The sequence below is a fragment of the Pygocentrus nattereri genome, chromosome 13 (genome assembly GCF_015220715.1).
Source record: "Pygocentrus nattereri isolate fPygNat1 chromosome 13, fPygNat1.pri, whole genome shotgun sequence".
NCBI lineage: Eukaryota > Metazoa > Chordata > Actinopteri > Characiformes > Serrasalmidae > Pygocentrus > Pygocentrus nattereri.
In genome coordinates, this window is record NC_051223.1 from 9,923,782 (window position 1) to 9,950,931 (window position 27,150).

Consider the following 27,150-nt stretch of genomic DNA (forward strand, 5'->3'; position numbering starts at 1 on the left):
CTCACATACATACATGCACACTAGTGAACACACAGGGGACAGTGAGGGCACTTGCCCGGAGCAATGGGCAGCCCTATCCATGCAATTGGGGAGCAATTGGGGGTTAGGGGCCTTGCTCAAGGGCACTTCAGTCATGGACTGTCAGCCGAGGGGATCGAACCAGTAAACTTCTGGTCACAGGGCTTGTTCCTTAACCTCACAGTTTTAGCTTTGCCATAGTAGAGCCTTCAAAATTAAGAAGAACTTGTCAATGTTCCTCTCCACGGAAATCTTTAGTAAAAGGCCAAAGATTTGTGCCTGAATGAAGAGAAACCCGTGCTATAGTGGAGTGATGGTGGTTGGGGTGGTAGCATAGCAACACGGGACAATTTCAGTTCTGGACTTTCCAACAACAAAGCTGGAATTCTTAGAACTGAAAACAGAAATTAACTAAATTGCTTTGCACTTGCCTAGAAATGTATGTGTTTGAGTATAAAAAGTATATAACAGTTGGTTGTTTTCAGGTTCATGTTTGCTACTCACCAGGCCATTTGTACTATTTGTGTATTATTTGCACTGTCCTGATCATCGCACTATCACTGAAACTTGCATTTTCCATCTGATGAATTCATTGGGTTTATATAGTAATTCTAGGCAGTTGCTCTGATTTTACTATGCCTTTGCTGTGAGAAGACTTGTGTAGGTTCTCTGGTGGTTCTGGATGGTAAATAAAATGTATATATCTGTGTTGTAGTCGTGGAGACCCCTGGTTCCCATCACCACCACTGTAAAGACATCTGAACCATTTCACACCAAACTGCTCTGAATCTCTCTGTTTACATCTCAAACAAATTATGCAGAAATTTTAAGAAAGTGGTGGACATCCCCTTTATATACATGCACTCCTCCAAACTCATTCCTTCTTTCTTGGCTAAAAGAGAAGACTAATATCTTCATTAAAGGAACGACTGAAACACTGCATTAATGAGAAACAGTTGAAAGCTGAGCTGCTCTTACCAGAAAACAGCAAACCTGAACGGCGTGATGAGGATCAGAGAAATGGAGGAGGAGGACACACAATTCTAGAACAAATAGAACATTTAAGAATATTTATAATGTGTGGAACATTGTGTATTGTGGATAAAACTCTAAGGAAGGAGGGCATTCAAGAGCAGTGTGAACAGGGAAGGACATGTTTGATGATTCGTCAACTATTTTCTGACGTGGACGGCTGAAGCATAGGCACGTCAGGCATGTAGTCGGTTTCAGCCTTGCTTTTGTTGCAGGTGCTGTTTTAAAAGCTGCTTTCCTGAAAGAAATCAGAGTGAGGGTTTATATGCAGTGAAAATTAATGAGCACTAATCCAGCCTCTTTATCAGATATGGCGAGCGTCTTTTAAGAGGGCCATAATTTAATACAACCCCAATTCCAATAAAGTTGGGATGTTGTGTAAAACAAATAAAAACAGAATACAATGAGTTGAAAATCCTTTTCAACCTATATTCAACTGAAAACACTACAAAGACAAGATATTTAATGTTCAAACAGATAAACTTTATTGTTTTTTGCAAATATTCACTCATTTTGAATTTGATGCCTGCAACACGTTCCAAAGAAGTTGGGACAGGGGCAACAAAAGACTGGGAAAGTTGGGGAATGCTCAAAAAACACCTGTTTGGAACGTTCCACAGGTGAACAGGTTAATTGGAAACAGGTGTCATGATTTGATATAAAGGGAGCATCCCTGAAAGGCTCAGTCATTCACAAGCAAGGATGGGGTGAGGTTTTCAGATTCAGATTCCTTTATTGATCCCAGGGGGAAATTGTAGAATGAAATAACACAAACGGGTGCTGCTGTAACAGGCAGCATGAACGCACACGCATGCGCACTAAACTCCACCACTACACCACTTTGTGAACACCTGCGTGAGCAAATAGTCCAACAGTTTAAGAACAACGTTTCTCAACGTGCAATTGCAAGGAATTTAGGGATTTCATCATCTACAGTCCATAATATCATCAAAAGATTCAGAGATTCTGGAGAAATCTCTGCAAGTATGTGGCAAGGCAGAAAACCAACACTGAATGCCCGTGACCTTTGATCCCTCAGGCGGCACTGCATTAAAAACTGACATCATTCTGTAACGGATATTCCCACATGGGCTCAGGAACACTTCAGAAAACCACTGTCAGTGAACACAGTTCGTCGCTCCTTGTACAAGTGCAAGTTAAAACTCTGCCATGCAAAGCGAAAGCCATATATCAACAACATCCAGAAACGCTGCCGGCTTCTCTGGGCCCGAGCTCATCTGAGATGGACTGACGCAAAGTGGAAAAGTGTCCTGTGGTCTGACGAGTCCACATTTCAAATTGTTTTTGGAAATCATGGACGTCGTGTCCTCTGGGCCAAAGAGGAAAAGAGGATTGTTATCAGCTCAAAGTTCAAAAGCCAGCATCTCTGATGGTGTGGGGGTGTGCTGGTGCCCATGGCATGGGTAACTTGCACATCTGTGAAGGCACCAATAATGCTGAAAGGTTCATACAGGTTTTGGAGCAACATTTGCTGCCATCCAAGCAACATCTTTTTCAGGGACGTCCTGCTTATTTCAGCAAGACAATGCCAAGCCACATTCTGCACATGTTACAACAGCGTGGCTTTCCAGTAAGAGTGCGGGTACTAGACTGGCCCACCTGCAGTCCAGACCTGTCTCCCATTGAAAATGTGTGGCACATTATGAAGCGCAAAATACAACAACGGAGACCCCGGACTGTTGAGTAACTGAAGTTGTACATCAAGCAAGAATGGGAAAGAATTCCACCTACAAAGCTTCAACAATTAGTGTCCTCAGTTCCCAAACGCTTATTGAGTGTTGTTAAAAGGAAATGTGATGTAACACAGTGGTAAACATGCCCCTGTCCCAACTTCTTTGGAACGTGTTGCAGGCATCAAATTCAAAATTAGTGAATATTTGCAAAAAACAATAATGTTTATCTGTTTGAACATTAAATTTCTTGTCTTTGTAGTGTATTTAATTGAATATAGGTTGAAAAAGATTCTCAAATCATCATATTCTGTTTTTATTTATGTTTTACACAATGTCTCAACTTCATTGGAATTGGGGTTGTAGATTGAGGCCATGAATTAATATTGTAACATGAGGGGTGAACAGAAGAAGTGTAGACAGCTAGTTGTTCATACAAGAGAGGATAATCACAGTTATTTCCAGAGGAAGGAAAGATGGTCTTTAAACCTTTAGCACAGCCTGACCTGACCTGCTTCAGAATCCCAGCGGGGTTTATATCAGGAAATAATCCTGGACACGGCAGTTAACACTCCAAAATACAGGAGCATCATGGGTACCAAAGCATGCTTTTTTATAGCATTGAACACATTATGTTCCATAGTCAAATTAACCACTCTTTTCTTGATACACCATATTGTTTTCACTCTTAAGTGATTTCTAAGGTGCAATTTCCATATTTTCAGATGTTTTTATTATCTTCATGTATTTTTTGTAGTTGTTATTGTCATTCTTTATTTATTTATCCATCTATCCATCTATCTATCTATCTATCTATCTATCTATCTATCTATCTATCTATCTATCTATCTATCTATCTATCTATCTGGGGTTACTATATATTATAGCATCCCACCACTGACATTTGTTGTTGTAGAGGCTTGGGATGCATGGCCAAGCAAATCAGTCATGCAAAGAGGCTGCTGGGAAGTGTTGTGCCTATGATAGGAGATACATTCCTTGTAAATAAGTTGTCATTTTTAGTTCAGTGTGGTGCTGGTGTGTTGCTCTTGCTTTACTTTGCTGTTCTGTGGGGTAGTTGAGTCAGTGTTAGTGCCTACCATAGAGTGAAGGTGTGTGGCTAGAGCTGACCTGCTTGCTATCTTGGTCATTCAGCAGTGGTTCTCCTTTGCTGTGTGTTCAATAAAAGAATGTTCACCTTTGAAACATAATATATTTCCTATGTCTTTTTCTAGCCTATTGCCAACACTGGTGTCAGAAGTGGGACAGTACATGATTCTTTAAGAAAGGAACAGAAACAGTGTTTATACAAGACATGGCTGTGTGTGCAGAACTGAACACACTTCATTAAAGTCTAGGTAGAGAAATGCCAGAGAAGAACCATTAGGGTCTTCACACTTCGAACTGGTTAGTCTGCTGCAGACGACCTCCTTTCTTCAACTGTTTTACTGTCTCACTTTTACTTTCAGTTTTTGGATTGACTGTAAAATAATCACTTAAAATAACTTCGATGTTTCACTTCAAAGCTCGTCCCCAGAAATGGCCTAGCAACGTCTTAGCAACCACCTGGGATAATATAGCAATAATTTAGCAGCCACCTGGGATTTCGTAGCAACAGCTTTGACAAGCCAACTTTATAAACTTTCCTCTTGTAGTTTGGATTATTAGTTTGTAAAGAGTTTGCTAAATTAAGCTATTGGGAAGCTAACACTAACTCTATTAGCATATATGCTAGCTTCCACAGAACTAGTCTTTTTGTTCATCCTCACCAAATACAAGCTTTGTTTGATTCTACACGTGATTCTATGCACTTATGGACATTTGTGTAAGTTTGGGAGCTCAAAACAGTGCAGTATATTGTTTAATATTAGCTAATACATCAAGCTAACTGCTAGTAACAGGTTAACTTAGCCAAATTAAATGCTTTAAAGTGGCATAAAATTTCCAAAAAAGAATATAAAATCAATGGTAGTTCCAGCTGTCTCTCAAGTAGGTAAATAAAGGAACTAGAACAAGAACAGTACATCCTCTTTGTTGTATTTTGTTGTACTTTTTAAATTGTGGTGCAAAAACACCCTGATTTTTAAAAATGCTAGATATCAGTCAGAAAACATAACAGAATAGCATGAACTCTGCTAGAAATAAGTGTCAGTTACATTGAGAATTGTGATACGCATATAAATCATTTTTTGTAAACTAATATTAAACATTTGTATTCAGCCTTATTTGCTTTTGTAGTGTTGGGGAGCAATGATGAGGCAAATACATGTGCTGAGAGAAGCGAGATTTATTAGGGGCAAATCCATAATCAGGGTCTAGACAGTCCAGGGTCAAAGAGCCAACACGGAGAGATGGAGGGACAGACATAACAAAAAGGAAAACACACTAAACACACAACTGAGGAAAGAAGAACAAACACCATACAATACAAAGACCAGCAAACTCACAGGGGAAAACACAGGGATTAGGTACAAGAACAGGTAACAAGACGCAGGAGAGAACAATCAAGGGCGGAGTCTAGAAACAAGGGGGCAGAACAGGGAAGAATCAAAACAAGGAAGCACATGGACAAGACCAAAAGGTAAACACAAGCACATGGAGGACTGGGAGGGGCCAATTGTGACAGCTTTTGTAGGTGTTTCTTTCGCTTCCTTTTTGTGTTTTGTGTTTAGGTCGTTGTTCATCTATACCATACAACTTCAGTTTAGATGTTTTGGTCATTTTATAACATTATAAAGTTGTAACGTTAAGCTATTCACTGGAATGCTGTTTATTTGACACACATCCTCCAAAATCATGTAAAAATGTGCATTCATGACTACAAATACACAAATACATTTAACGGTTCCTCTTGTTGGAAGGTTTTTATTAATATATACATCAACTGGACTCTTAAAAACAAACAGCAAAAACGAAGACATTTTTGTTGTAGGAGTAGCACACTTAGATTTTGTACAATGGCAATAAAGTTATTCTATTTTATTCTATATTTAAAAGGCCTGTATAATGCATACAATCTCATCTCCACAACTACCTTAAGAATTTGTAAGCAGTCAAAACATACAGTTCTGTGCAAAAGTCACTTATTGATTTTCCAGTCAAAACAACCATTAAGTACCAGTTTTTTTTACTGTAAAAAAATTTTGATACAAGATAATTCACTTGCAAGAGAAAGGAGAAAGTCAAAGTAAAATAAGTGAAAATAAGGAGTTTCCAACCTGGAGTTCAAAAACTGATTAAAAGCTACAGAGAAAATGTGTCTCCTAACAACCACCAGGAAGACCTGGTAGACACCAAAGCTGCCCCCATTGGATAAACAGCACCTTAAAGCTTTCATCTTTGAGAGAGAGGAGAAAATCAAGCTGCTTCAGATCTGAAAACATCCACTGATGTTTCTGTCCATCCTTCCACTGTGAGAAGATCACTCAGAAAATGAATAACTTGTACTTAATAGCCATTTTGAATAAAATGTGCAATGAAAAATTAATAACAGTAACGTGGGGTTTGCAGGGTGTAGTGCAACATCAGCTGTTGTCCTCAGAAAGTGCTCAGATAAGATGCACTAAAAATTAAACTATGTTGGTGTTAAAGCCCTAAACATCACCACAGCCTGTAGCCTTAATATAAACACTGCTCATCAAACTCTACAGTATTTCAAATTTCCAAAGACTGTTAAAGGATCATGTTGAAACTTTTGGTCTAAAGGTGGCCTAAACACTAAAAGTCTAAAAACTATCACTGTCACTAATATTTACAATCACAATACAGTTTCTCTCTAAATAAACCTAATATGTTAAAGGACCCATATCATGGAAAAGCAACATGTACTCATTTGTTGAAACAAAAGAGTTTGATGTCGTATGTAAACAAATGTTAAAGTTTCAAAAAGTACTATTCATACAGTCCAGATGTGGAACATGAACTGCAAAAGTAATTTAATTGAATTGTTTGTGTGATGTTCCAAAAACCAACATTGAATTTGTTCCACCTATTTAGCCTACAGCAGTTTTGCTTCAGTTATAGAGAATGTTTCAGCTTGGATTGCTTTTTGAACGAGGTAGCTAATTAGAACAGTGGTCATTTACATATCGCTGCTGTCGGAACATTTTTCAGTTTTTGACATAATTTGAAAATGCCTGTTGGTCTTTACATTGTACGTAAATTTCATAATGAATGGACTAAAAGCAACGGCTCAAAATTACTTGGAAAAAAGTCTGATTCCATTGACTTACATTAAAAGTAAAGTAGGTTATGTCTTCTCCTGTAAACTTACCATTTTGGGGATACAAGGTTTTTGCCCAACCACAGCGATATGTCAGTAACAAAGAATTTTTGGAATAAAAAAACACAAACATTATAAGCGGACCTCAAAAAACAAGATGAATGTAAGATATGTGCCCTTTGAGACACTGAAAAGCAGGAAATACTATTATTCATTCCAAACATTTTGAAAACTAGGCCTCCCCAAATTTTTAATGGTGTCCATTAACGCCTTAAATGGCCTGGACCAAAGATTTACTACACACTCCTATAAACTAAGAATAAGTGCATTGTAGTCCACATAGTTACTGAATAATAGACCTTGGTATGAACTAATCCTGGGATTTAAGGAGTTAAACATACTTTCTACTGCAACCAGTAGACTGGAGATGCAAAGACACTCAAAACAAAGATCAGTATGAAGTTCATGGTACACAGTAAAGTTAGATTTAAACTGGCAAATATAGGTGTGTAACTGTGTATTAGAATCACAGTGGTCACTCTGCAAGGTTTATTCTCCTCCAGGTGCTGGTGCCCCCTCTCCGGCCCCCTCAGGTCCAGCTCCTGCGTCCTCCAACATCTGCTTATACTGGCTCTTAAAGAAACCGGCCTGGAGGTGATAAGAGCGTAGCACTGTAATGTAAAGACCAGCAGAGCCTTGGAGTGCTGAAAGTAATGAGGTGGGAGTAGAGAGTGATAATGATAACTGCACTGACCTTGTAGAGACCAGCGGTGATGACAGCCAAAAGCAACAGCCCTCCTATCACTCCTCCAACAATCTCCAGAAGCATGTTCTTCTCCTCATACACCTCCACCTGGGTATCAATCTGTACACACATAGATGCACACAGTATAGACTGACCGTAAAGCAAAACGTTCTTTGTCAAATTAATTCAAACTGTAATGTGCTCAGATTGAAAGCAGCCAACTGGATTACAAATATATCTATATATATCTATCTATCTATCTATCTATCTATCTATCTATATATATATATATATATATATTTGTGACTTTACCAAAGTAAGATTTAATAAAAAAGCCTATGAAGTGATTTCAAATAGAGTTAAAAGCTAGAAAAACGTCTCTGCTCGGGACAACTAGACAACTTTTTCTAGGCTTTTATTTTCTGGCAGAACGGATTTATTTTCTGGCAGAGTCGGATTTATTTCCTTTGTGAGATGTCAGTTTTACATTTAACAGAGCATGACTACAGCAACTGCAGTGGTGATCATCAGCGTACAAACCAAACAGCATTAGCATTTGCTAAAAGATAGGAATGTGGCTCAGTGTTTATGATTTATAAAAGGTGTTTACAACATTTAAACAACTTGCCTTTTAATCAGCTCCTCTCTGGTAATGGCACGATTTCTCAGGACTATTGGTGCATTTATTGTGTTATGTAATAAATGCGATTTAATAATTAAAATGAATACATTTGTATTCACTTTGTGTCACACAATACATTTTTGAAGAAGTAAAGACATAAATTGGAATATATTGTTTTTAGTGTGATTAAACAATAATAAGCATGAGTTTTCAGTGTATCCGATGATAAAGAAAGCCTCTGTCATCTTTTATGCAGTGATATAAAACAGGGAAGCTAACAGAAAGCTACAGTTCTACATGCTAATAAGTTTTATTGTGGTCAGCGTGGACATACGGGCAAAGTAACTCGTCTGGTGGAAAATTTAAACCACTTTAAAAATGGGTAACGTTTGGTTCCATAGGGTTTCTATATTTGCACACTAAGCCTGGTGACTTAGACCTCCAGTAACAGCAGACAAAGGAGAAACAACAGCTCTGTGAGCTCCTCCCCAAAGCTCGGTTTCACTGACAGAACACCATAGTTAAAACAGAACTCCACCACCTTCTCAACATTTTTGAATACTTAAATGGTTAAGATGTAAACAGAGTCATTCAGAGCGGTTTGGTGTGAAATGTTCTGTTCTAGAGAAACTGAGTCAGAACTGTTCACGGTGGTGGTGATAGGAACCAGACGTCCACCTCTAAAAGCTCCCTCACAGAAAGTTCCTACATGACATGGTTGTGATGCCTGAGACACTGTTTAAGATAGTTTCATGATAAAATTTTTTAATCAATGTATTTTAATCTATTCATGATACACGGGTACATGAAGGATGTTCTAAGGCAAAATAGCCCCCAAAGAAAACGTATCATTCCAGATTTTTTTCACTATTTTACCATCATCAACATTACATATAAAGCTCGGAAGACTTGTGTAGGTTCACTGGTGGTTCTGGATAGTAAATAAAATATCTATGTTTGTGTTCCTGTCACCACCACTGTAAAGTCTCTACAATCAACCATTTCACACCAAACCACACTGAATCCCTCTGTTTACATCTCAGTGACTGAATTATGGAGAAATTTTTAAAATCTTTGCAGTTACCTTTTATGTTAGTTTGCTTTATGGTAGTTGGGCACAGCTAACATGACTTTGGCTTCTGTGTAACGTGGAGCGAGGAGGCGGACGCACACGCTGAGATAAGCGAGATTTATTAGGGGCAAATCCAGGGTCGTAGTCAGAACATTCCAGGGTCAGTGAGCCGACACGTACAGACTTAGGGTAAGACATCTCAAGAATCAACACAAACGAAGACCAGGTACAAAGACACGATACAAAGGTACAAAGACTGGCAAACGCAAAGGGCAAACACAGGGCTTAAATACACGTAACAATGAGGGACAGGTGAATACAATCAGGGGCGGAGTTACAAAACCAAAACACGAGCACATGGACAGGACTGGGAGGAGCCAACCGTGACATTCTGAGGCTGTGGAAATTAACCTTTGATTAAAAATATCTGCCCGAAATCTGAGCCTACACTACACGTTTAGCCCTGATTTGCTCCTTCCAACAATTTTTACAATCTGAAACAATTTTTGAGGTCATGAGCTTGATTGGAAGCAACTGATGGTGTGGATGATCTGGCAGCGAGAGTGTGGAAACGAGTCACTCTTTGTCTTTCTGATCGAGATCTGGAGTGATCAGAGGCCCTCTGATACCTTCAAACATGTTTTAAACCTACATGAGTCCCGTAGTGCAAGATGGTCAGAGACAAATGTGAACAAGTGACTAAGGCATCAGCCAATGAGAGAGCCAGCAGAGAAGTTTCACTCAGCTGCGTGAGCAGCGGCTCGCAGAAACAGAGGAGCTGCTTGTTGAACCCAGGTAACTAAATAACAGTTTCTCTTTACAGTTTCAAGTACGAAGCCTGTTTGTGGTAAAACATTTCTCCAGCTCAGACTGTGATCAGACTGACTTTGAGCAGACTGACTGTGAGCAGACTGTGATCAGACTGACTGTGATCAGACTGATTGTGACCAGACTGTGATCAGACTGACTGTGATCAGACTGATTGTGAGCAGACTGTGATCAGACTGACTGTGATCAGACTGATTGTGAGCAGACTGTAATCAGACTGACTGCGATCAGACTGTCATCAGACTGACTGCGATCAGACTGTCATCAGACTGACTGTGATCAGACTGTCATCAGACTGACTGTGATCAGACTGTCATCAGACTAACTCTCATCAGACTGTCTGTCATCAAACTGACTGCGATCAGACTGACTGTCATCAGACTGACTGCGATCAGACTGTCATCAGACTGACTGTGATCAGACTGCCATCAGACTGACTGTGAGCAGACTGTCATCAGACTGACTGTGAGCAGACTGACTGTGATCAGACTGTCATCAGACTGTCTGTCATCAGACTGACTGCGATCAGACTGACTGCGATCAGACTGACTGCGATCAGGCTGTCATCAGACTGACTGTGATCAGACTGCCATCAGACTGACTGTGATCAGACTGACTGTGAGCAGACTGTCATCAGACTGTGATCAGACTGACTGTGAGCAGACTGACTGATCAGACTGACTGTGATCAGACTGTCATCAGATTAACTGTGATCAGACTGACTGTGATCAGACTGTCATCAGACTGATTGTGATCAGACTGTCATCAGACTGACTGATCAGACTGTCATCGGAATGACTGTGATCAGACTGTGATCAGACTGACTGTGAGCAGACTGTCATCAGACTGACTGTGAGCAGACTGTGAGCAGACTGACTGTGAGCAGACTGTGATCTCTGCATTTTAACCTTATCTCTGACAAAATAACAGGAAATTCTGTGCGAGCGGCGGTGGTGCAGTACAGTGCTTTATTTAGCTGTGCTCTTTGCAGCCCTAGCAGTGATGAGAAATAAGTATGGCAACAACATATGATGAGATTTACAGAAGCAGAAGTGTCCAACCTTGTTATCATGACCACACTTACAGTGTAAATGGTTTGATCTTAAAGCTCCAATCAGCATCGGTATGTTTTTTTGGGCTTTCGCCCCACTAGCATTTTCCATTTTTGTCATACAAAATATAAGAAACATCATTAAGTGATTGTTAGCATATGTTTGTAGAACATGCACACTGTAGAAGTAAAGCCCAACAAAAACAGCAGGAGGTCCAGAAACTCCTAATTAACCTCTTGGACACCTGAATGTCTCAAAAAAAGATGCTCAAATGCAAACTGAGGGAAAGATCATTGTTTAGCACAATCTGCGAGCTTCTGTCTTTGGTGTTCTTAATCAACTAAAGAAACAGCACTGCTCTGCCTCAGGGTGGCACTGTAGTGAACTGGTTCACCCAGTTGGTCCCTCATGGTCTAGTACCTGTAACTAAGCCCAGGAGAAATCTGAAAACTTTATAGTATACTGTAGCATATTTGAAAATTCACCCAATTTCCCAAGAGTTTGGTGGAAAGAGTGAAATGTTATTAATTTCTGAAGCTGAAGAAAGAAGAGGAGGTGAGGAAGATCTCAATAATGTGAGAATGAGCTCATTATCAAACTAGAAAAGAGCATTTCCTAAAGAAGAATTATTAAACCAAACATTTTGTTGGCATTGAAGCATCAGCGCTGCTATGGTGAGTTAGCAGCCCACCAACACAGGACCACCCAGACAACCCCAATACCAGCAGGTATTTCACACACTGAAATATAGAGTAATGCCTGCATGGATGCAAAAATACACAACAGTTCATTTACCTTTCTAATGGGTGCTTTGTGCAGAGAGTCTGAAGAATAGTAGATGTATTCATTTTTGTCATATTCCAGAGTTGCTGTACTGACCAGCTCAAAAAATGCTGATCGGAGTCCAGTCTAAGAGAGGAAACAACAAAAGATATTAATAGAGATGTGCTAACTTATTTGCACTTAGAAAATCAATAAAATGTAAAAATGCCATTTAAGTTGACCAGGGGCCTCCAAGCTTTTGCATATTTATATAGAGGGATATAAAGAAGAAAGGTGCTTTCAGGTTAATGTACCTGTTCAATCCAGCCAGAGTTGACATTAGCAGAGATACTGTAGAATTTCACATCAAGTCTTTTGAGGTCTGCGCTACACCTGAACAGTCTGCACACAGCCACAGAGCAGTTCTGCCAACAGAGAGTTACATTACTCCACATACAATAAAGGAACTGATTATAATATTGAATTTGCAAAGACTTTATTACACAACTGAATACTGATGCCTAAAGGTGTCAGTTACTCACCACCGACGGCTGTTTCTTTAGTGCCTCCACAAAATCAAGGGTTGTGGGTGGCTCGTCTCTGTCCACGCTACAGTCTGGAATCTAAAAACACAGCACAGGGTATAGAGCAGATTATGAACAGCTCCTGTCAGGATTTCACTTTTATTAGGTAAAATTAGGACACTGTTTGGAGGGGTATAGACCCAGACCATTATACTGTACTGACAGAAGGGCCCTTAAACTAAAGGGTAACACTTTACTTGAAAGCTACCTACTTTGAGACTTTAACCACATGCAAATACACTGAACAAGATTAATAAAGCAACATCTAATCTTTATGAACAGAAACATATTGTGCCAGAAATATATAATATATAGCTGTAAATGACACAGTATTTTGATGAGGGGCTTTAAATTAAAGAGAAAGACATTTGTTCCTAGTTAAGACCACATATCAGTTAATCTGCCCCATGTGACTTTGTTAATAATGCGACTGTACCTGCAAGTTCTCATTGGCCCAGATGTTCTTCCCTCCGAGTTTTATTGGTACTCTGATGAGAATCGTGAGGTTTACATCCCTCAGGTCATTCTCCACCTGACAGAGCAATAGAGAACAAGAACATCCATACCTTTCTTTTATGTGGTGCCCAAGTGTTCTTTAAGTAACCCCCTATTTTTCTAGCAGCAGTGTGTCAAAATACTGACTTAGTATGTTAAAAAAATGTTTGTATTCTAAATATCAAGTAGGTGAGAATGACATTTCCTCAAAATGCTGCCTTATTATGTCAAAATAATAAGGTACTATGTAAATACAACTATTTAGTACCTTAACAATAAAGACCTGTCATCCCAAAAGAATTCATTAATTTCTTATATCTTTTTAATATCTCACAATGTAATAGTATTTTAAATAAGTCATTATCTTAAGAACTGTTATGTGAATTTTTTAAGACAATAAATCAAAATTCTGGGAAACAGACATAATTATTTTAAGCTATTGATATTTCATGAATAATTTGAGAAAATAAGTGATTGATTTTCTTGGAATATCAACTTAATATCTCAAAATAGTCATTTTGAAATAAGTCAATATGTTAAGAAAATCAGTCATTATTTTAAAATAACAAGTCAATATTTTGAAAAAGGAAGTCATTATTTTGAGATACTAAGTTAATACATTAAGAAAGTAAGTAATCATTTTGAGATACTAAGTTAATACATTAAGAAAGTAAGTCGGTATTTTAAAATACTTAGTCAATACGTAGTATCTAAGTGATTATCTTGAGAACATAAGTCATAATTTTGAGATAGTAATTCAATATTTTGACACACTGCTGCCAGAAAAAACCCTCCTCCACATGACAAGAAAGGGCATCCACAGCTCTTTGTTCCTCATACCTTGAATATTTGTTTGACAGGCTTCTCGAGGTTGTTCTTCCCTGCAATGAAGTTAATGTGGATTCTTGAATTCTCGTGCCTTTACAAAATCAGTAAAAGGACATTATTAACACTTACTGAGCTGATATCGAGAGGCCAACCAGACAGAAACACCACAGTTTAGTCACACCGTGCTAAACAGCTGGTGATGACTGAGTTAGTAAAAAGCAACCAGCAGTAAGAACACATGAAAGGAGACTACAAAGAGAGAACTGACCTTATTAGAGCAACATAGATGGCATATTTCACACCGATGGTTTTACTCTTGGACAGTTGGCTGTCAGGTGCGTGTTTTTCATTGCCACTGTAGGTTTGAGAAGCATGAGTCAGTAAATAGACAGGTCTATTGATGCTTCAACTGCATGTCACGACACTTTCAATGAAAATGTATGTGCAACTTTTCATTGATTCTCCCCTTCGTTTTCTGACAATTCAGCTTGTTTCTACTATTAATAAAGGGTTATGTAGCAGAGTTCTCTCTCATCACAAGAAGGGGTTTTCATGCAAGAACGTCATAAATGGTTTGTACTGTATACACTAGGTGGCATTGCAGAAAGAGGTTAAAGTGGAAAATCATATGAAAGAAAAAAGAGATCATCTTTTATTATTTGTGTTCTTTATATGGTTCTTGCTAGTTCATTTATTTTGTCCTGTGAAGGCCCTGAACATGTTTTTAACTCAATGACCTCCTTTTGTTATGGTATAGAGTGGAATACCTCTTTTCTTGACAAATGTTTACATTTTTTTGCATCTCAGCCATAGCTGGTAGGAGCACCTTCTCTCTTTTGTTGGTATTTGTTTTGAGAACTCTTTCTTTCTTCGAGCCACCGACCCCCTGCAGCAGTGGTCATCCTGTTTTTCCTGACTGGTTGCAACATTGTATGCTGTGGCCAGCTATAAGATGAGGCCTCTCTCTCTCCTATCCTCTCCCTCACACAGCCCCAGCCTTAAAAGGAACCTCTCCATTAAACTACATTTTTGTGGCTTCATGTTGAATCAAGTTGCATCCTATCATTTGACACTGAATATTAATTCATATCCAATAACTTGTATTTTTGCTAGTAAACTCTCTTTTTGCCTCATTTGTTTTCTGATGTTGTACAGTTGTAGAGTGAATGATCTGAGCTTCACCACAAGCACTTCAATGTATGAATGAAGAAAGTTACGGTCAGTCATTAAAAGTAGATTTTTTTAAAGTTAAATTGTTATAAGGTCTCATTTTGAGAGACATATACAGATGACATGTGTATCAGTGTAATATCAGGTCATACCTGTTAGCAGTCGCAGTGAAATTCACCATCCTGTCAAAGTTACTTTCTTTGTTTATGCTGTATGTGATCTCAAAGACAGCCTAGAATAAGAGCGTAGAAAGATAAGTAGCATCCATATCCCTAAATTAATTAAATTAAATTAATCCCTAAATAATATTCTTTGTAATTGCACTCAATGTTCAGCTTCCCTCAAGCTTTTCTTTACTTAGACTAAATCAAATGTGAATATCTAACCTGTAACAACTCTTACATTGAACATTTATATTCAATTATTTTTATTAAACTAATGAGCCAATTGTGCAAATAAACAATGATGTTGTGACTCACCAAAGAATTTGCCCAGAGGATGGGTTTACTGATATAGCAGGTGGTCACCCCAAGTGTAACTTTCTGATCACTGTCCACAGATACACACTCCACTCTGCCCTGATAAGGTAAAAAACAGAGAAAAGGTCTCTGCGATCTGCTCATGTTTAGTAATAGTGTAAAGTCGGCGAGGAACCATCAGAGCCTTCAGAGGAGCCCTAACTAAAAAATACATCCCTGTTTGGGGTGGTTTGGCCCCTCCCACTCCTCCATGTGCTTTTGTTTAACTTTTAGTTCTGTAATGTGCTTTTGTTTTGGTTTGGTCCATGTGTTTCTTTGTTTTTCTTTCTGGTCCTGCCCCCTTGTTTATAGACCCTGCCCTTGATTGTATCCACCTGTGTACATCACCTGTGTCTTATTAACCCCCTCGTTGTCTCTGTATTTAAGCCCTGTGTTTTTTGGTAGTTGTTCACTGGTCTTTGTATTGTTTGCGGTGTTTGACATGTTTGTGCTGTTTGAAGTGTTTGGATTGTTTGGATCCGTGTTGGCTCCATGACCCTGGACTGTTCTGACCCTGAGTTTGGATCTGCCCATAATAAATCTCGCTTGTCTTCACACATGCTTCCCCCTCCTCATTGCTCCCCAATTTTTAACCCTTGAGCTCACATGCATTTGTATCAGGCTGTATCAGTCAATTTTGACACCGATCAAGAGAACCACATTGTTAACTACAGTGTTTCCTCAACTCAACCTCATGTTTCACAGCACTGGTCTTACCTGCTTGCTGGTGACTCTCCTGAAGGAAAGTCCAAAGGGGTGCGTGAGCTCCACGCGACTGTTGTAGGAGTTTTCTCCTCTGTTCTCCACAAAGACGATCACGTTCATATCCTGCATTATTCCAACTTTTATGTCTGAGTCTCTGAAAAAAATATGAAGCTTGTAAGAAGTTCAGTACTGAACAAAAGTAAGAGACCCCTTTCATTTGTTTAATTTCCAGTCAAATGACAAGTAGATCACCAGTATTTAACAGCCTCACTGACTACATGATTTCAATTTTTTAGTATTTCCCTGCAGTTCCAAAGTTCAGTCTTGGAGAGTGGAGCTTGATTTTCTCCTCTCTCTCAAAGATGAAAGCTTTAAGTGCTGTTTATCTGACTGTCTGTGTCTACCAGGTCTTCTACAGTTGTTAGGAGTCCAATTTTTAGACTCTTTTCTAAGGAAAATTCCTAACTAAGACTTATTGGCTATTGACTTTTGCATAGTTCTGTATTTTTTAAAAAAGGAATCTACATCATCTCCTCAAATCTGCTGCTGTTATTATCTGTGTCAGTACAGAGTACAGAGGAATAGAGTAACTTTGTCATAATTACTGTCGCTAACATTAATGAGTTTCTCACCAATGTCTTACCCAGAGAAGTTGAAATCCACTCTGAGGTTGTCGATGCAGATGTTGTCGGTTCCACAGTCTATTTCAAAATCGAGCTGTGTAAAGATATATTTGATATAGTTAATAAAGCCATATGCCAATGCCAGGTCTAACCTGCATGATTCTTCAGAAGTTTCCAGGTAAATTCTTTATTTCACTTCATTTAGATGCTGATAAACTATATCTGAAGTGTGAAAAGTGAGTGTAACTGAGTTTAATTTGTATCATCTATTTTTTCCTTATATAACAACTTTAAGCAGCAGATGTATATTTCTGTTGAAGATGAAAGGCTTGCTGGAAACCATCAGCTCTTACATTGTGATCTGAGGTATGTCTTATGTCAGGGTGAAGTACAGGCCTTAAGTTATCCAGTCTACTAAGAGGGAGGCCCTCAAAAGTAAACGTTATCTCGTTGGACAGCGGGTTTAGAGCGTCCTCTGTGCAGGCCTGAGTAAGACAAAAAAAAGCAAAGAAAAAACATTATTTGTGGACACTGAGCTTTTCACTGTACCTCTGTGCCTTTCACTTTTTTTAATGTAGTGAGTTTCCCTTGATCAGAGCTGCATGACATGTAAAAAGTTACTTCAACTTGTAGTAAACGGAAACTTTTTATTAAATTATGCTCAAATACTGTATGATGAATTATAGTTATTGAGAATTATCAGCACCCAGGTAAAGCTAACCAAAAATCTGATAAATAATGGTTATTTAACATTGCTGATCTTATACTGTCATTATAGGAGAAGTTTAAATGTGGTAAAGTCTTCATCGATAGAATACAAGTAGTATAATTATTCTTTATTTGTTTGAGTATTACATTAATCTTTAGGAGCTATTGCGTAATTCATGATTTCCTCTCCCACTGGACTAAACTCAAATATGAGCTGACACACAAGATGCTCCAAAAAGATGCTCATCTCTACTAAATAATGCTTTCACAATCACTTCCACATCTAAAAGCTGGAAAAGCACACAGGTTTGTAGGATTTACAGCTGGAGGATGGAGATGGGTGCCTCAAAAACCAAGACCTGACCTGCTTACTATAGTATTTACTAACATACCAGCATTTCTTCTATAATAACAGTCTGGTCGGCCCACCTAAAAGGGAATGACTTTAGGATGTAACTGATGAGATTTTCTTCCTAGAATTCAATGTTAGTCACTCAGTTTTGAGCCAAATAATCTATTTCCAAATTGTTTTGTATAGCTTATTTTCAAAAGTGCTCATATTCATACTGGAACAATTTTGTTAACCACAGGGCATGATACATAGAAATGGTCAATAAAAACATGCAAAGTCACAATATATTAAACTTTTCGCTCACCTCTATATAGAACTTGTGGTAATTGCACACCTCCTGTAGCTGAACAGTCATCTTATCAGTCAGAAGGCGGTTTTTAGGTGTAAAGTACGCCCGAAAGTTCTGTCGCTTCGCATCAAGTTTTACAGTGTAGTTAATATTTGCAGCTAATTCTGAACAGAAGAGAACAGCATTTTAAACAAATTACAGTTCTTATTGGAAGTGAAGCAATTACTTTTCTATAAAAAGCAATTAAGTTAGATGTACAGACCTCTTATCTTTGTGCTGAGTCCGCTCATAGTGAAGCACAAGCGTAGAGTGGTTTCCAGAGGTTTCGTACAGTCAGTGAGACTGGTGGTGATTTTTGATGGGCTATAGGTAACTTTGGTCACCGAGGACACAATAGGTCTGGACCTGAGTATCACAAACATATACATTACCATAAACATGCATATGAATAGAAATTAACTGAAATACAGGGAGCCTCATGCAAGAACTGGTTTACACAAACAGATTTCTTTAACAAATATTCATGTAAGATTCACTGTGAACGAGAATGTGCAGGACTTCCTATAATTGGGGAATCTCAGTTTTGAAGGACTGCACGTCTATGGTTACTTTCAAGACATTTTTCATATCTTAATCAGGGGCGTAGCCATGGCTGGGGGGAGGGAGGTGGGTTAATGGGGGAGGGGCCTAGGAAGCCAGGCCCATCCCTCAGATTTGTCACTGCTCAAAAGAAAACAAGTCAAATTACTTTACTAAAAAAAATTTTCATGTAACATCATTAACATTCATTTACCATTCAACAGGCTATTTTACAACACAATATTAACAGCAGCATCTCTTTGAAATCAAAGGTCTTACATTTTTATATTTTTAATCAGATTTAAATGAGGCTATGTGACCTATTTTTTAAATTCTAGGAAGTGATTTTCTGAATGATCTTATATGGCCTGGATGGGGTTTTAGAGTGGCCTTATGTTTAAATATACTCATATTTAGTTTTTCCGAATAGACGTCTAAAGATGCACATATGTACCTGACAAAAAGTGTAAGGACCAAAAGAATATGAAACTAAATATACACCGATCATGCATAACATTATGACCACCTCCGGCATATGTCTGTCTGATCCACTCGCACCAGCACAACACACACTAACAAACCACCACCATGTCAGCGTTACTGCAGTGCTGAGAATGACCCACCACTCAAATAGTACCTGCTCTGTGAGTGTCCATGGGGGTCCTGACCACTGAAGAAAAGGGTAACAAAGTATCAGAGAAACAGAGTCTGTAACTGTAGAACTACAAAGTGCAGCTATACAGTAAGTGGAGCTGATAAAATGGACAAAGCGCGTAGAAGCAAGGAGGTGGTCAGAATGTTATACCTGACCGGTGTATGACCCATAATAATAATAATAATAATAATAATAATAATAATAATAACCCAAAATCGTGGGCAGTAAAATGCAAAGAGCAGAGTTAGGAACTGTGCCATAAATTGATTTACAGGTAAGTATGAGGGTATTAGAGGGTATTAAAATAAATACATGAGTAAAGATGGGCTCCATCTGATCATATTTGAACGCACCTGAGGAGAATGACACTTCCTTTGGATCCAACAGCGATGTCCGTCAGTCTATCTCCACTCTGGTCCAGGGCAGATTCACTCAGAGACAGGCCAAAGAACCGCAGACCCACCCGCAAAGAGGAACCACTGATTCTCTGTCATTATACAAACAGAAAAGAGTCATATAAGTCAGAGACTGTCAGATATACATCTGACATTAAGCCAACCTTTATTTAACCATTCCTTTGGCACCTGAGCTGCACTTACATTTATACCTAAGTTTATTTTTTCTACAAATGCTAATGTGCAGCTACTTTATATTTAATTAACTTTAAACTGTTTTGGGGTGCATCAATGTCAACCAACTAGTGTTGTAGTTGGTGTGATAACTAGTGTGATAACACTTAAGGCCATAAAATCATGAAAGCAGTTCATACTAACCTTAAACATAGCAATGTTTAATCCAGAAACATTTAATTCACCATATAAGGAGCATTTTTAATTGAATTTCTACTGCAAGCATAATGTTAATGCACATCTGGACACTAGACACTTCATTTCACTACCAATATCTGCACATATTTATTCATTCAGTATGGTCATTATATGCTGTTACCTGTACCTCCTTTTACAGTCATTATTGCACTGCGTCTTTCATCTCACTTTATAGATATTATTATTGATTGTTGTGTTTTTCTATTTGTATATATGCCTATGAATAGGATTTTTTAATATTTTTATATTTATTCTTCCTGTTATATTGTTTACACCCTTATTACTACTTATACTGCACTGTATTGTGTGTCTGCTACTGACTGCTGAATTTCCTTCGTGATCTGTCTGTCTGTCTGTCTGTGTCTATCTAATTTCTATTATCCCATCAAAAGGAATTCCAATGTAATGTTAGCATCAAGCTAAGAATTGTGTCTATTTATGATTATCATAAATAGACACAATTAAGCGTTAATAATTAAAGACATTCAAGTAACATTTTTTACCTATTTTTTACCCTTTCTGTAATCCAGTTCTCTGGATTCTGGTTGAATATGGAAGCACTATTCACAGACTACGCTTAACTGATTAACTAATGATGTCACATAGAACAATGTTATGATTTTGCTCTTTTCTTTTTCTAAAGGCAACCATAAATGATGACAAATTAAATGTTAATAATAGTTGATAATTACTCTTTACTGCCTATTTCTGATGCCCATTACAATGCACTCTAGACCTGAAGCAATATTCCAGTATTAATATATAACAATTTTAAGATTTTTTACAAGCAAACCTGGCCAAATTTGTAATTTACAGAGTTTTGTTTTACATTTCAGCGATTTTACAGAGATTTTAATACACATTCTGCCATGCATAGGCATAAAAAATGTATTCATGGACCATTAATGTGTTTGTATTAATTGAGTGTAAATGTGTGTGCATATGTCCTAAGAGCTATATTCTCTGTTTTGATATCTAACATTTGTAGATTTGGGACTTTCAGCTTCAGTTCCCTGGCTGTGTCACATTTGCTTTGAGATTTTGCTGATATTTAGTGGAATATATTTTTCCCACAGCATATTTAATCCACCTCCAAGCTTAAGAGATGGCAAGGTGTTCTTTTCATCAAATTCTCCTACCATACTTGTTTCTAGATCTGGATGTTATTTTGCATAATTCAGATCACCACACATCACCACACCTGTGTCAGCTAAACCTTCCTGCAGGTCCATTGCTGTTATATTTGCTGTCATTTTGCTCTGCCTTTCTTTTTTCTTGGCCTTGCCCATCCTGCCTTGACTTCCACAGTTCCCCTTGACCTTAATTCCTTAATGACATTTTGGACTATGGAAATTACGAGCTGGAAGCTCTTTGATATATTTTTGTATCTTTCTCTTGCTTCAAAGGCATCAATAAGCTACATATTTTAGATCCTCAGTCAGAGGAACCCATGGTTGTTGAGTGTTAGCACAAATTTTAAGAGTCTGAGAATTTATTATCCTCTCATCAACTGATAGTTCCTAATGACAAATCTCAACCTGCCTAACCAGCCCTAACAGGTCAAGTTCTGTGACTGGAACTGAAAGGGTGTTCAAATTAAACTTTTACGTTTCATTTATTTTTTCTTTTTATTTGTAAGTTAATTCATATTTGCATTAACATTTAATAGCAGAATGATATTCTTTTCTAAACTAATTCACAGATGAGGCCCCGTTTATTTCTTTTCACTCCACAAAATGTATCATTTGGACAGGGGTGCCAACTGTAAATACAGATAGAACATCAACTCATTAACTGCACATATACACTTTCATACACCACTTGGGTAGATTAGAATGTAGATTGTCAATCAATAAACAGTAATAATTGTGCAAATAATCATCTAAACTTATCATATTTACACATTCTTAGGACATGCTCTAGGATATGACTTCATTTCGCTTCTGTGTTATTTTGAATGCTTAATTATTCAAGTATTTCAGTGTATTATGTTACATTCATCTCCATGTATTCATTTAAATTCAATAAAAAAAAGATTTGAAAAAAAGAGGATTTTGAGAGTGTAAACTAATATCAGTGTGGAGCCTTCAGAGCCTTCTAGATATTTAGAAAAGGCCTAGTTTTTAGGAAGTAAAAATACATGCCTGTAGTTGTTTTTAAGAGAATAATCTGCAGTTGTGTGTAAATGCAATAGATAAACTCTAGTACAGCTTGTATTTAAGCTCTGTAAGTATTTTCCTAATACTCTGATTTCATTCTTAAGCTTTGTTTGCTAACAAAAATGTTCTGGAGGCTCTGCATCATTTTGTAATTATTTTAATTTATTTAAGATTATTTAAGATTTTGTAAAATCTTATGCAAGATTTTACTCTAAGCCAATAAGGACGTTTTCTGTTTGTCCTGAAATCTTGACACAATGTAAATGGCAGCTTACATTTTTAAATTATGTAAAAAAAAAAGACAAACAACAAAAATGGACGATCAAAGTTTTGTTCTGACAGCAGCAATATGGAATATGGTACAATATGGAATGTTTTAAAAGCATCCGTGTTTAATCTAGAATGAGTATAATCACTGTAGAGGTGGCAGTTTCGCGTTTGAGAGATTTAGTAATTATAGACTGAAGTTTAGGCTCATATCTAACAGTCACAGGCTCCACAGTGGATAGTATAGACAGATATGAGTAGGATCGATGTGAAAGATGTGAACTCCCTTGTTTTGTAAAAAAAGGGGTCATTTACACTCACCTGCGAGTAGGTAGGGGTGATGTCTTCTGCCCTTCCATTAAATATGTAGATGCTGCCCTGTCCATTATCCTCCAGTGGAGCTCCTACTACTACATCTCGAATCTTATCCCCGTTTAGATCTGCTGGACTGGCTACTGAGGAGCCAAACCTGCCCTTCTGTCCTACCAATCCATTCAGTGTCATTTTTAATTGTACCTTTAAAAATAATACAGATGAAGCTAATTATCTTTTGCATAAATAAATTCAAATGCAAACAGAAAAAAGTAATTCAGAGTGGTTTGGTGTGAAATGCTCTGTTCTAGATACACTTACCGAGTCAGAACTGTTCACAGTGGTAGTGATAGGAACCAGACATACACCTCTAAAAGCTCCTCACAGAAAGTTCTTACATGAAAATGATTATGTATTCACTGCCTGATGACTGAGACGTTGCTTTATGATAGGTTTGAGAAATGTTTTGTCCATTTATGACTGAAAGGCAAATATAGGGCATTTTGAGACAAAAGATTTTCAGGTTTTCTATTTTACTATCATCAACATTCCATATAAGCTCAGAAGACTCGTGTAGATTCTCTGGTGGTTCTGGATGGTAAATAAAGTGTCTATATCTGTGTTGTAGTCATGCCGCCCCCCCCAGCTCCTATCACCACCACTGTAAAGAGATCTGAACCATTTCACACCAAACCCCTCCAAATGTTTACATGTCAACCAGAATTTTGAAAAATCAGTACAATCACCCTTTAAAAGTTCACACAACCAATAAGTGATGTCTTGTTGTAATCATCTCAGAGCAAGAAGGCAGGAGAAGTGTTTTTGGCCAAGGGCATTTTTTATAAGCAAAACAGACTTTCTCTTTACCCTGTTTGACAAGGAGAACACAAAGACTTTTCCTTCCTGACCATCCTCTGTGTGCAGTGGAGCAGAAACCAGCAGAAGGTCTGTGTAGGAGTCAAAGTCCAGGTCCACAGCACACACTTCAGCTCCGAAATAGGCTCCAATCTGAGGCTGAAAGAAAAAGCACTGCTTCAGAACTTCATCACAGACTTTAAAAACTAGTGCACAGAATTTAGAGTGTCCGCTCTGCACAGCACTGTTAATCTGTTTCTAATAGCTAGAACAACGGTTCTCAGTCCTGGTCCTGAACAACCTCTGCAACAACTCACTCCTGGACTCTGTGGTCAAAGTGGCTGAGACAAGGACATTACACAAACTGCTCTCCAATATGGAGGATGATGGCCACCCACTGCATACCATCATCATGGACAGGAGGAGCATGTTTAGTGGCAGGTTGCTGTCACAGAGCTGCTCAACCAACAGATTCAGGAGATCCTTTGTCCCCAGAGCCATCAGGCTCTTCAACTCTTCCCAGGGGCGCCAGCAGAGAAGAGTGGAGAGAGAGGAGAACTGAATTGAATCTCATGCTTATCTTGTGTTTATCTATTTATCTGCACATATTGCACTTTATGCATACCTCATTGTACATCTTGCACTATCTATCTATCTATCTATTGATTGATCTATCTATCTATCTACCTACCTACCTACCTCAGGAACCTCAGGAGGAGCTTATTGATTAGTTTATTAGATGTACTGGGACTCCAGTCCTCACAGGCCAAAACCCTCAAGACTCCTTCTTTAAACGCACCTGGTTCAGCTCCTCAGCTAATTAGCAAGGCTCTCATGAAGTGGATTCAGGCCGTCAGATGAGGGCAATCTTTGCAGCACTTTGGCTTGGAAGGTGCCCAGTTTGACATGCCTGTTCTAAAATATGGTACTCCTGGACGAGTTTAGAGAAACACTGACCTTACATGTTTCAGTTAATGCATTAGTATTACTATTATTACAGCCATTATATTATATATATATATATATATATATATACACATTATATAGCCAAAGTATATTACAAGTAGCGAATAATATTATTAATCATGACTTTATAAGTCACTTTTTTACAAGTAGTGAAAATGCCTTTTTAACGGGGAGCGAGGAGGCGGACGCATGCGCTAAGATAAGCGGGGCAAATCCAGGGTCATGGTCAAAACAGTCCAAAGTCACAGATCCAACACGAAGCCATCGGGGGACAGATGGGATAAACACTATACAGGATCCAACGGTACAAACAGTACAAACAACAAAGACCAATACAATCAAACAATGACCAGCGAACACAAGGGGCAAACACAGGGCTTGAATACACATGGAAAACGAGGGACAGGTGGAGACAGTCAGGGGCAGAGTCATGACATGAGGGGGAAAACCAAAACATGAACACATGGACAGGACTGGGAGGGGCCAATCGTGACAGCCTTATTCTATTGTCAGAACATTTTGGTTTCTTTAAGCATTTTTCTTGAAAGCAAATTACCTGCATTATGTCTTAACGCAGGCAACATTAACTGCCAATAGACTCAAAATCTATATGGAAATATTTGGAATAATCTTATAACATTCTTATGAACAATCTCATAGAAGAAACATTAGATACATTGACTAGTTATTTTTCATTGCCATGGCTGACTTTTACTCGACTTCATTAGTTGAGTGTTGTTTGTGTTTTAGTATTGTAATAAACAAAAATAACCTCTGGAGGATCCAGTTGAAATGATGACTTTTTCTGCAATGATGAAAAGACCACTGCTCCCTTATGTTTGTGCCTCGGAGCTCCCAGAACAATGTATGTGTAGTCCAATTTTGCTACTGTCATGGAATAACCTGCAAACACAAGACTGATTGCCAGAACTTTTCTTTAAATTTATCGCTTGTTTCATTTTTAATTGCTTCTATATATTGAGAGCAAGAACCCAAAGATGGATCATTAGGAACAGATTGTGACTCATTACGTATTAAAATTTAAAATAACTCTTCTGCTCATATGCTTCATGCTATTGATTTGTTGTAGACATTTGTACCTTCACATGTTGCATTTTTTATTTTCCTTGGGAAAGGTATGAACATACAGCAATATTTATTTATATTGTATGAAGGTACCTTCTGCCTGTCTTGGCACTTATAAATATTACACATTAATACAGATATATTTAATACAGTTAAAACTTCAAAAAAAGTCAATTAACTTCCATTTTAAATGTATGCACTTTATTAGAAATTCCTAAAATATATATGCCATTTTATAAGAAATTCCTACCTTGTACTCATTGTCCCAGGGATTACTGTAGTTTATGTTCAGAGATAGTTCTTACCTAAATAACTGTCGTGTTCACTGCCTTGCTGAAATTCATAATTCCTCCCAGCTGAATACTCCTGGAATCCTCCTTTCCACTGGTAAGCCCCAACTGCACTTAATATTACATTTTTCTAAATATACATACAAACATCAACTTCAGCTTATAAACTTACTTAGATGACACAGATGATAACTCATATTTTAGAATGAAAAAATATGATGATACCGTCAAAATATGTCTATGTTAATTACAAATGAAACTGGAAAAGAGTAATTGCATAGCTTAAGCAATTCCCAGGTGGTTGCTATGGTTTTTTTTAACTGGTTTCTATGGAATTCCTGGTGATTGCTAGGGTGTTGCTAGATGCTTGCAATGGTAACCCAGGTGGTTGCCAGGAATATTGCTAGGTGATTTTGACAATATATCTTGTGGTTGCTAGGTAACTACTATCTCTCTGATGATTGATAGAAGGTTGCTAGGTAATTACTAAAATATCTCTGGTGGTTGCTAGAGGGTTGCTAGGTAATCACTACTGTATCTCTGGTGGTTGCTAGAAGGTTGCTAGGCAGTTGTTATAATGTTCCTGTTGGGTGTTGCTAGTTGCTAGGTAATTTAAGTGGGGTGCACAAACCATTGCAATTTATTCCGTTGCTCATTCCTATGGCAAAACATTTGGGGAAAAAAATGCTTGCTAAATGGAAACTGTATGCAAAATCAAAAGGCTGTGTACACCCAGCATTCCTGATCAGAACAGACATTATGGAATATTTCTGTTACATATACAGTGGAGTCTAAAGGTTTGAGACCACTAGTAAAAATGCTTTTATTGTGCAATTTT

General features: G+C 38.0%; 1 protein-coding gene and 1 non-coding gene across 2 annotated transcripts in view; both read right to left on the reverse strand.

The window, feature by feature from the left end:
- Nucleotides 1-206: 206 nt before the first annotated feature.
- LOC119265051 lies at nt 207-321 on the reverse strand. The gene has a single exon (XR_005131372.1). It is a non-coding gene; the product is annotated as a U5 spliceosomal RNA (small nuclear RNA).
- Nucleotides 322-7,191: 6,870 nt separating this feature from the next.
- The window catches only part of LOC108425998 (integrin alpha-X-like), a 46,005-nt gene continuing 26,046 nt past the window's right edge, over nt 7,192-27,150 (reverse strand). The window contains exons 11-30 of the mRNA XM_017695142.2: nt 26,328-26,442; nt 25,709-25,839; nt 23,983-24,129; nt 23,125-23,319; nt 19,904-20,037; nt 18,579-18,721; nt 18,332-18,480; nt 17,321-17,452; nt 16,988-17,061; nt 16,357-16,498; nt 15,601-15,699; nt 15,274-15,353; nt 14,220-14,306; nt 13,964-14,042; nt 13,065-13,160; nt 12,587-12,667; nt 12,359-12,469; nt 12,078-12,191; nt 7,718-7,828; nt 7,192-7,611 (exon numbers count right to left, since the gene is read on the reverse strand). Coding sequence (XP_017550631.2) covers nt 7,513-7,611; nt 7,718-7,828; nt 12,078-12,191; nt 12,359-12,469; nt 12,587-12,667; nt 13,065-13,160; nt 13,964-14,042; nt 14,220-14,306; nt 15,274-15,353; nt 15,601-15,699; nt 16,357-16,498; nt 16,988-17,061; nt 17,321-17,452; nt 18,332-18,480; nt 18,579-18,721; nt 19,904-20,037; nt 23,125-23,319; nt 23,983-24,129; nt 25,709-25,839; nt 26,328-26,442 — 2,319 coding nt within the window. The 3' untranslated portion in view covers nt 7,192-7,512. The remainder of the gene's footprint in view (nt 7,612-7,717; nt 7,829-12,077; nt 12,192-12,358; nt 12,470-12,586; nt 12,668-13,064; nt 13,161-13,963; nt 14,043-14,219; nt 14,307-15,273; nt 15,354-15,600; nt 15,700-16,356; nt 16,499-16,987; nt 17,062-17,320; nt 17,453-18,331; nt 18,481-18,578; nt 18,722-19,903; nt 20,038-23,124; nt 23,320-23,982; nt 24,130-25,708; nt 25,840-26,327; nt 26,443-27,150) is intronic.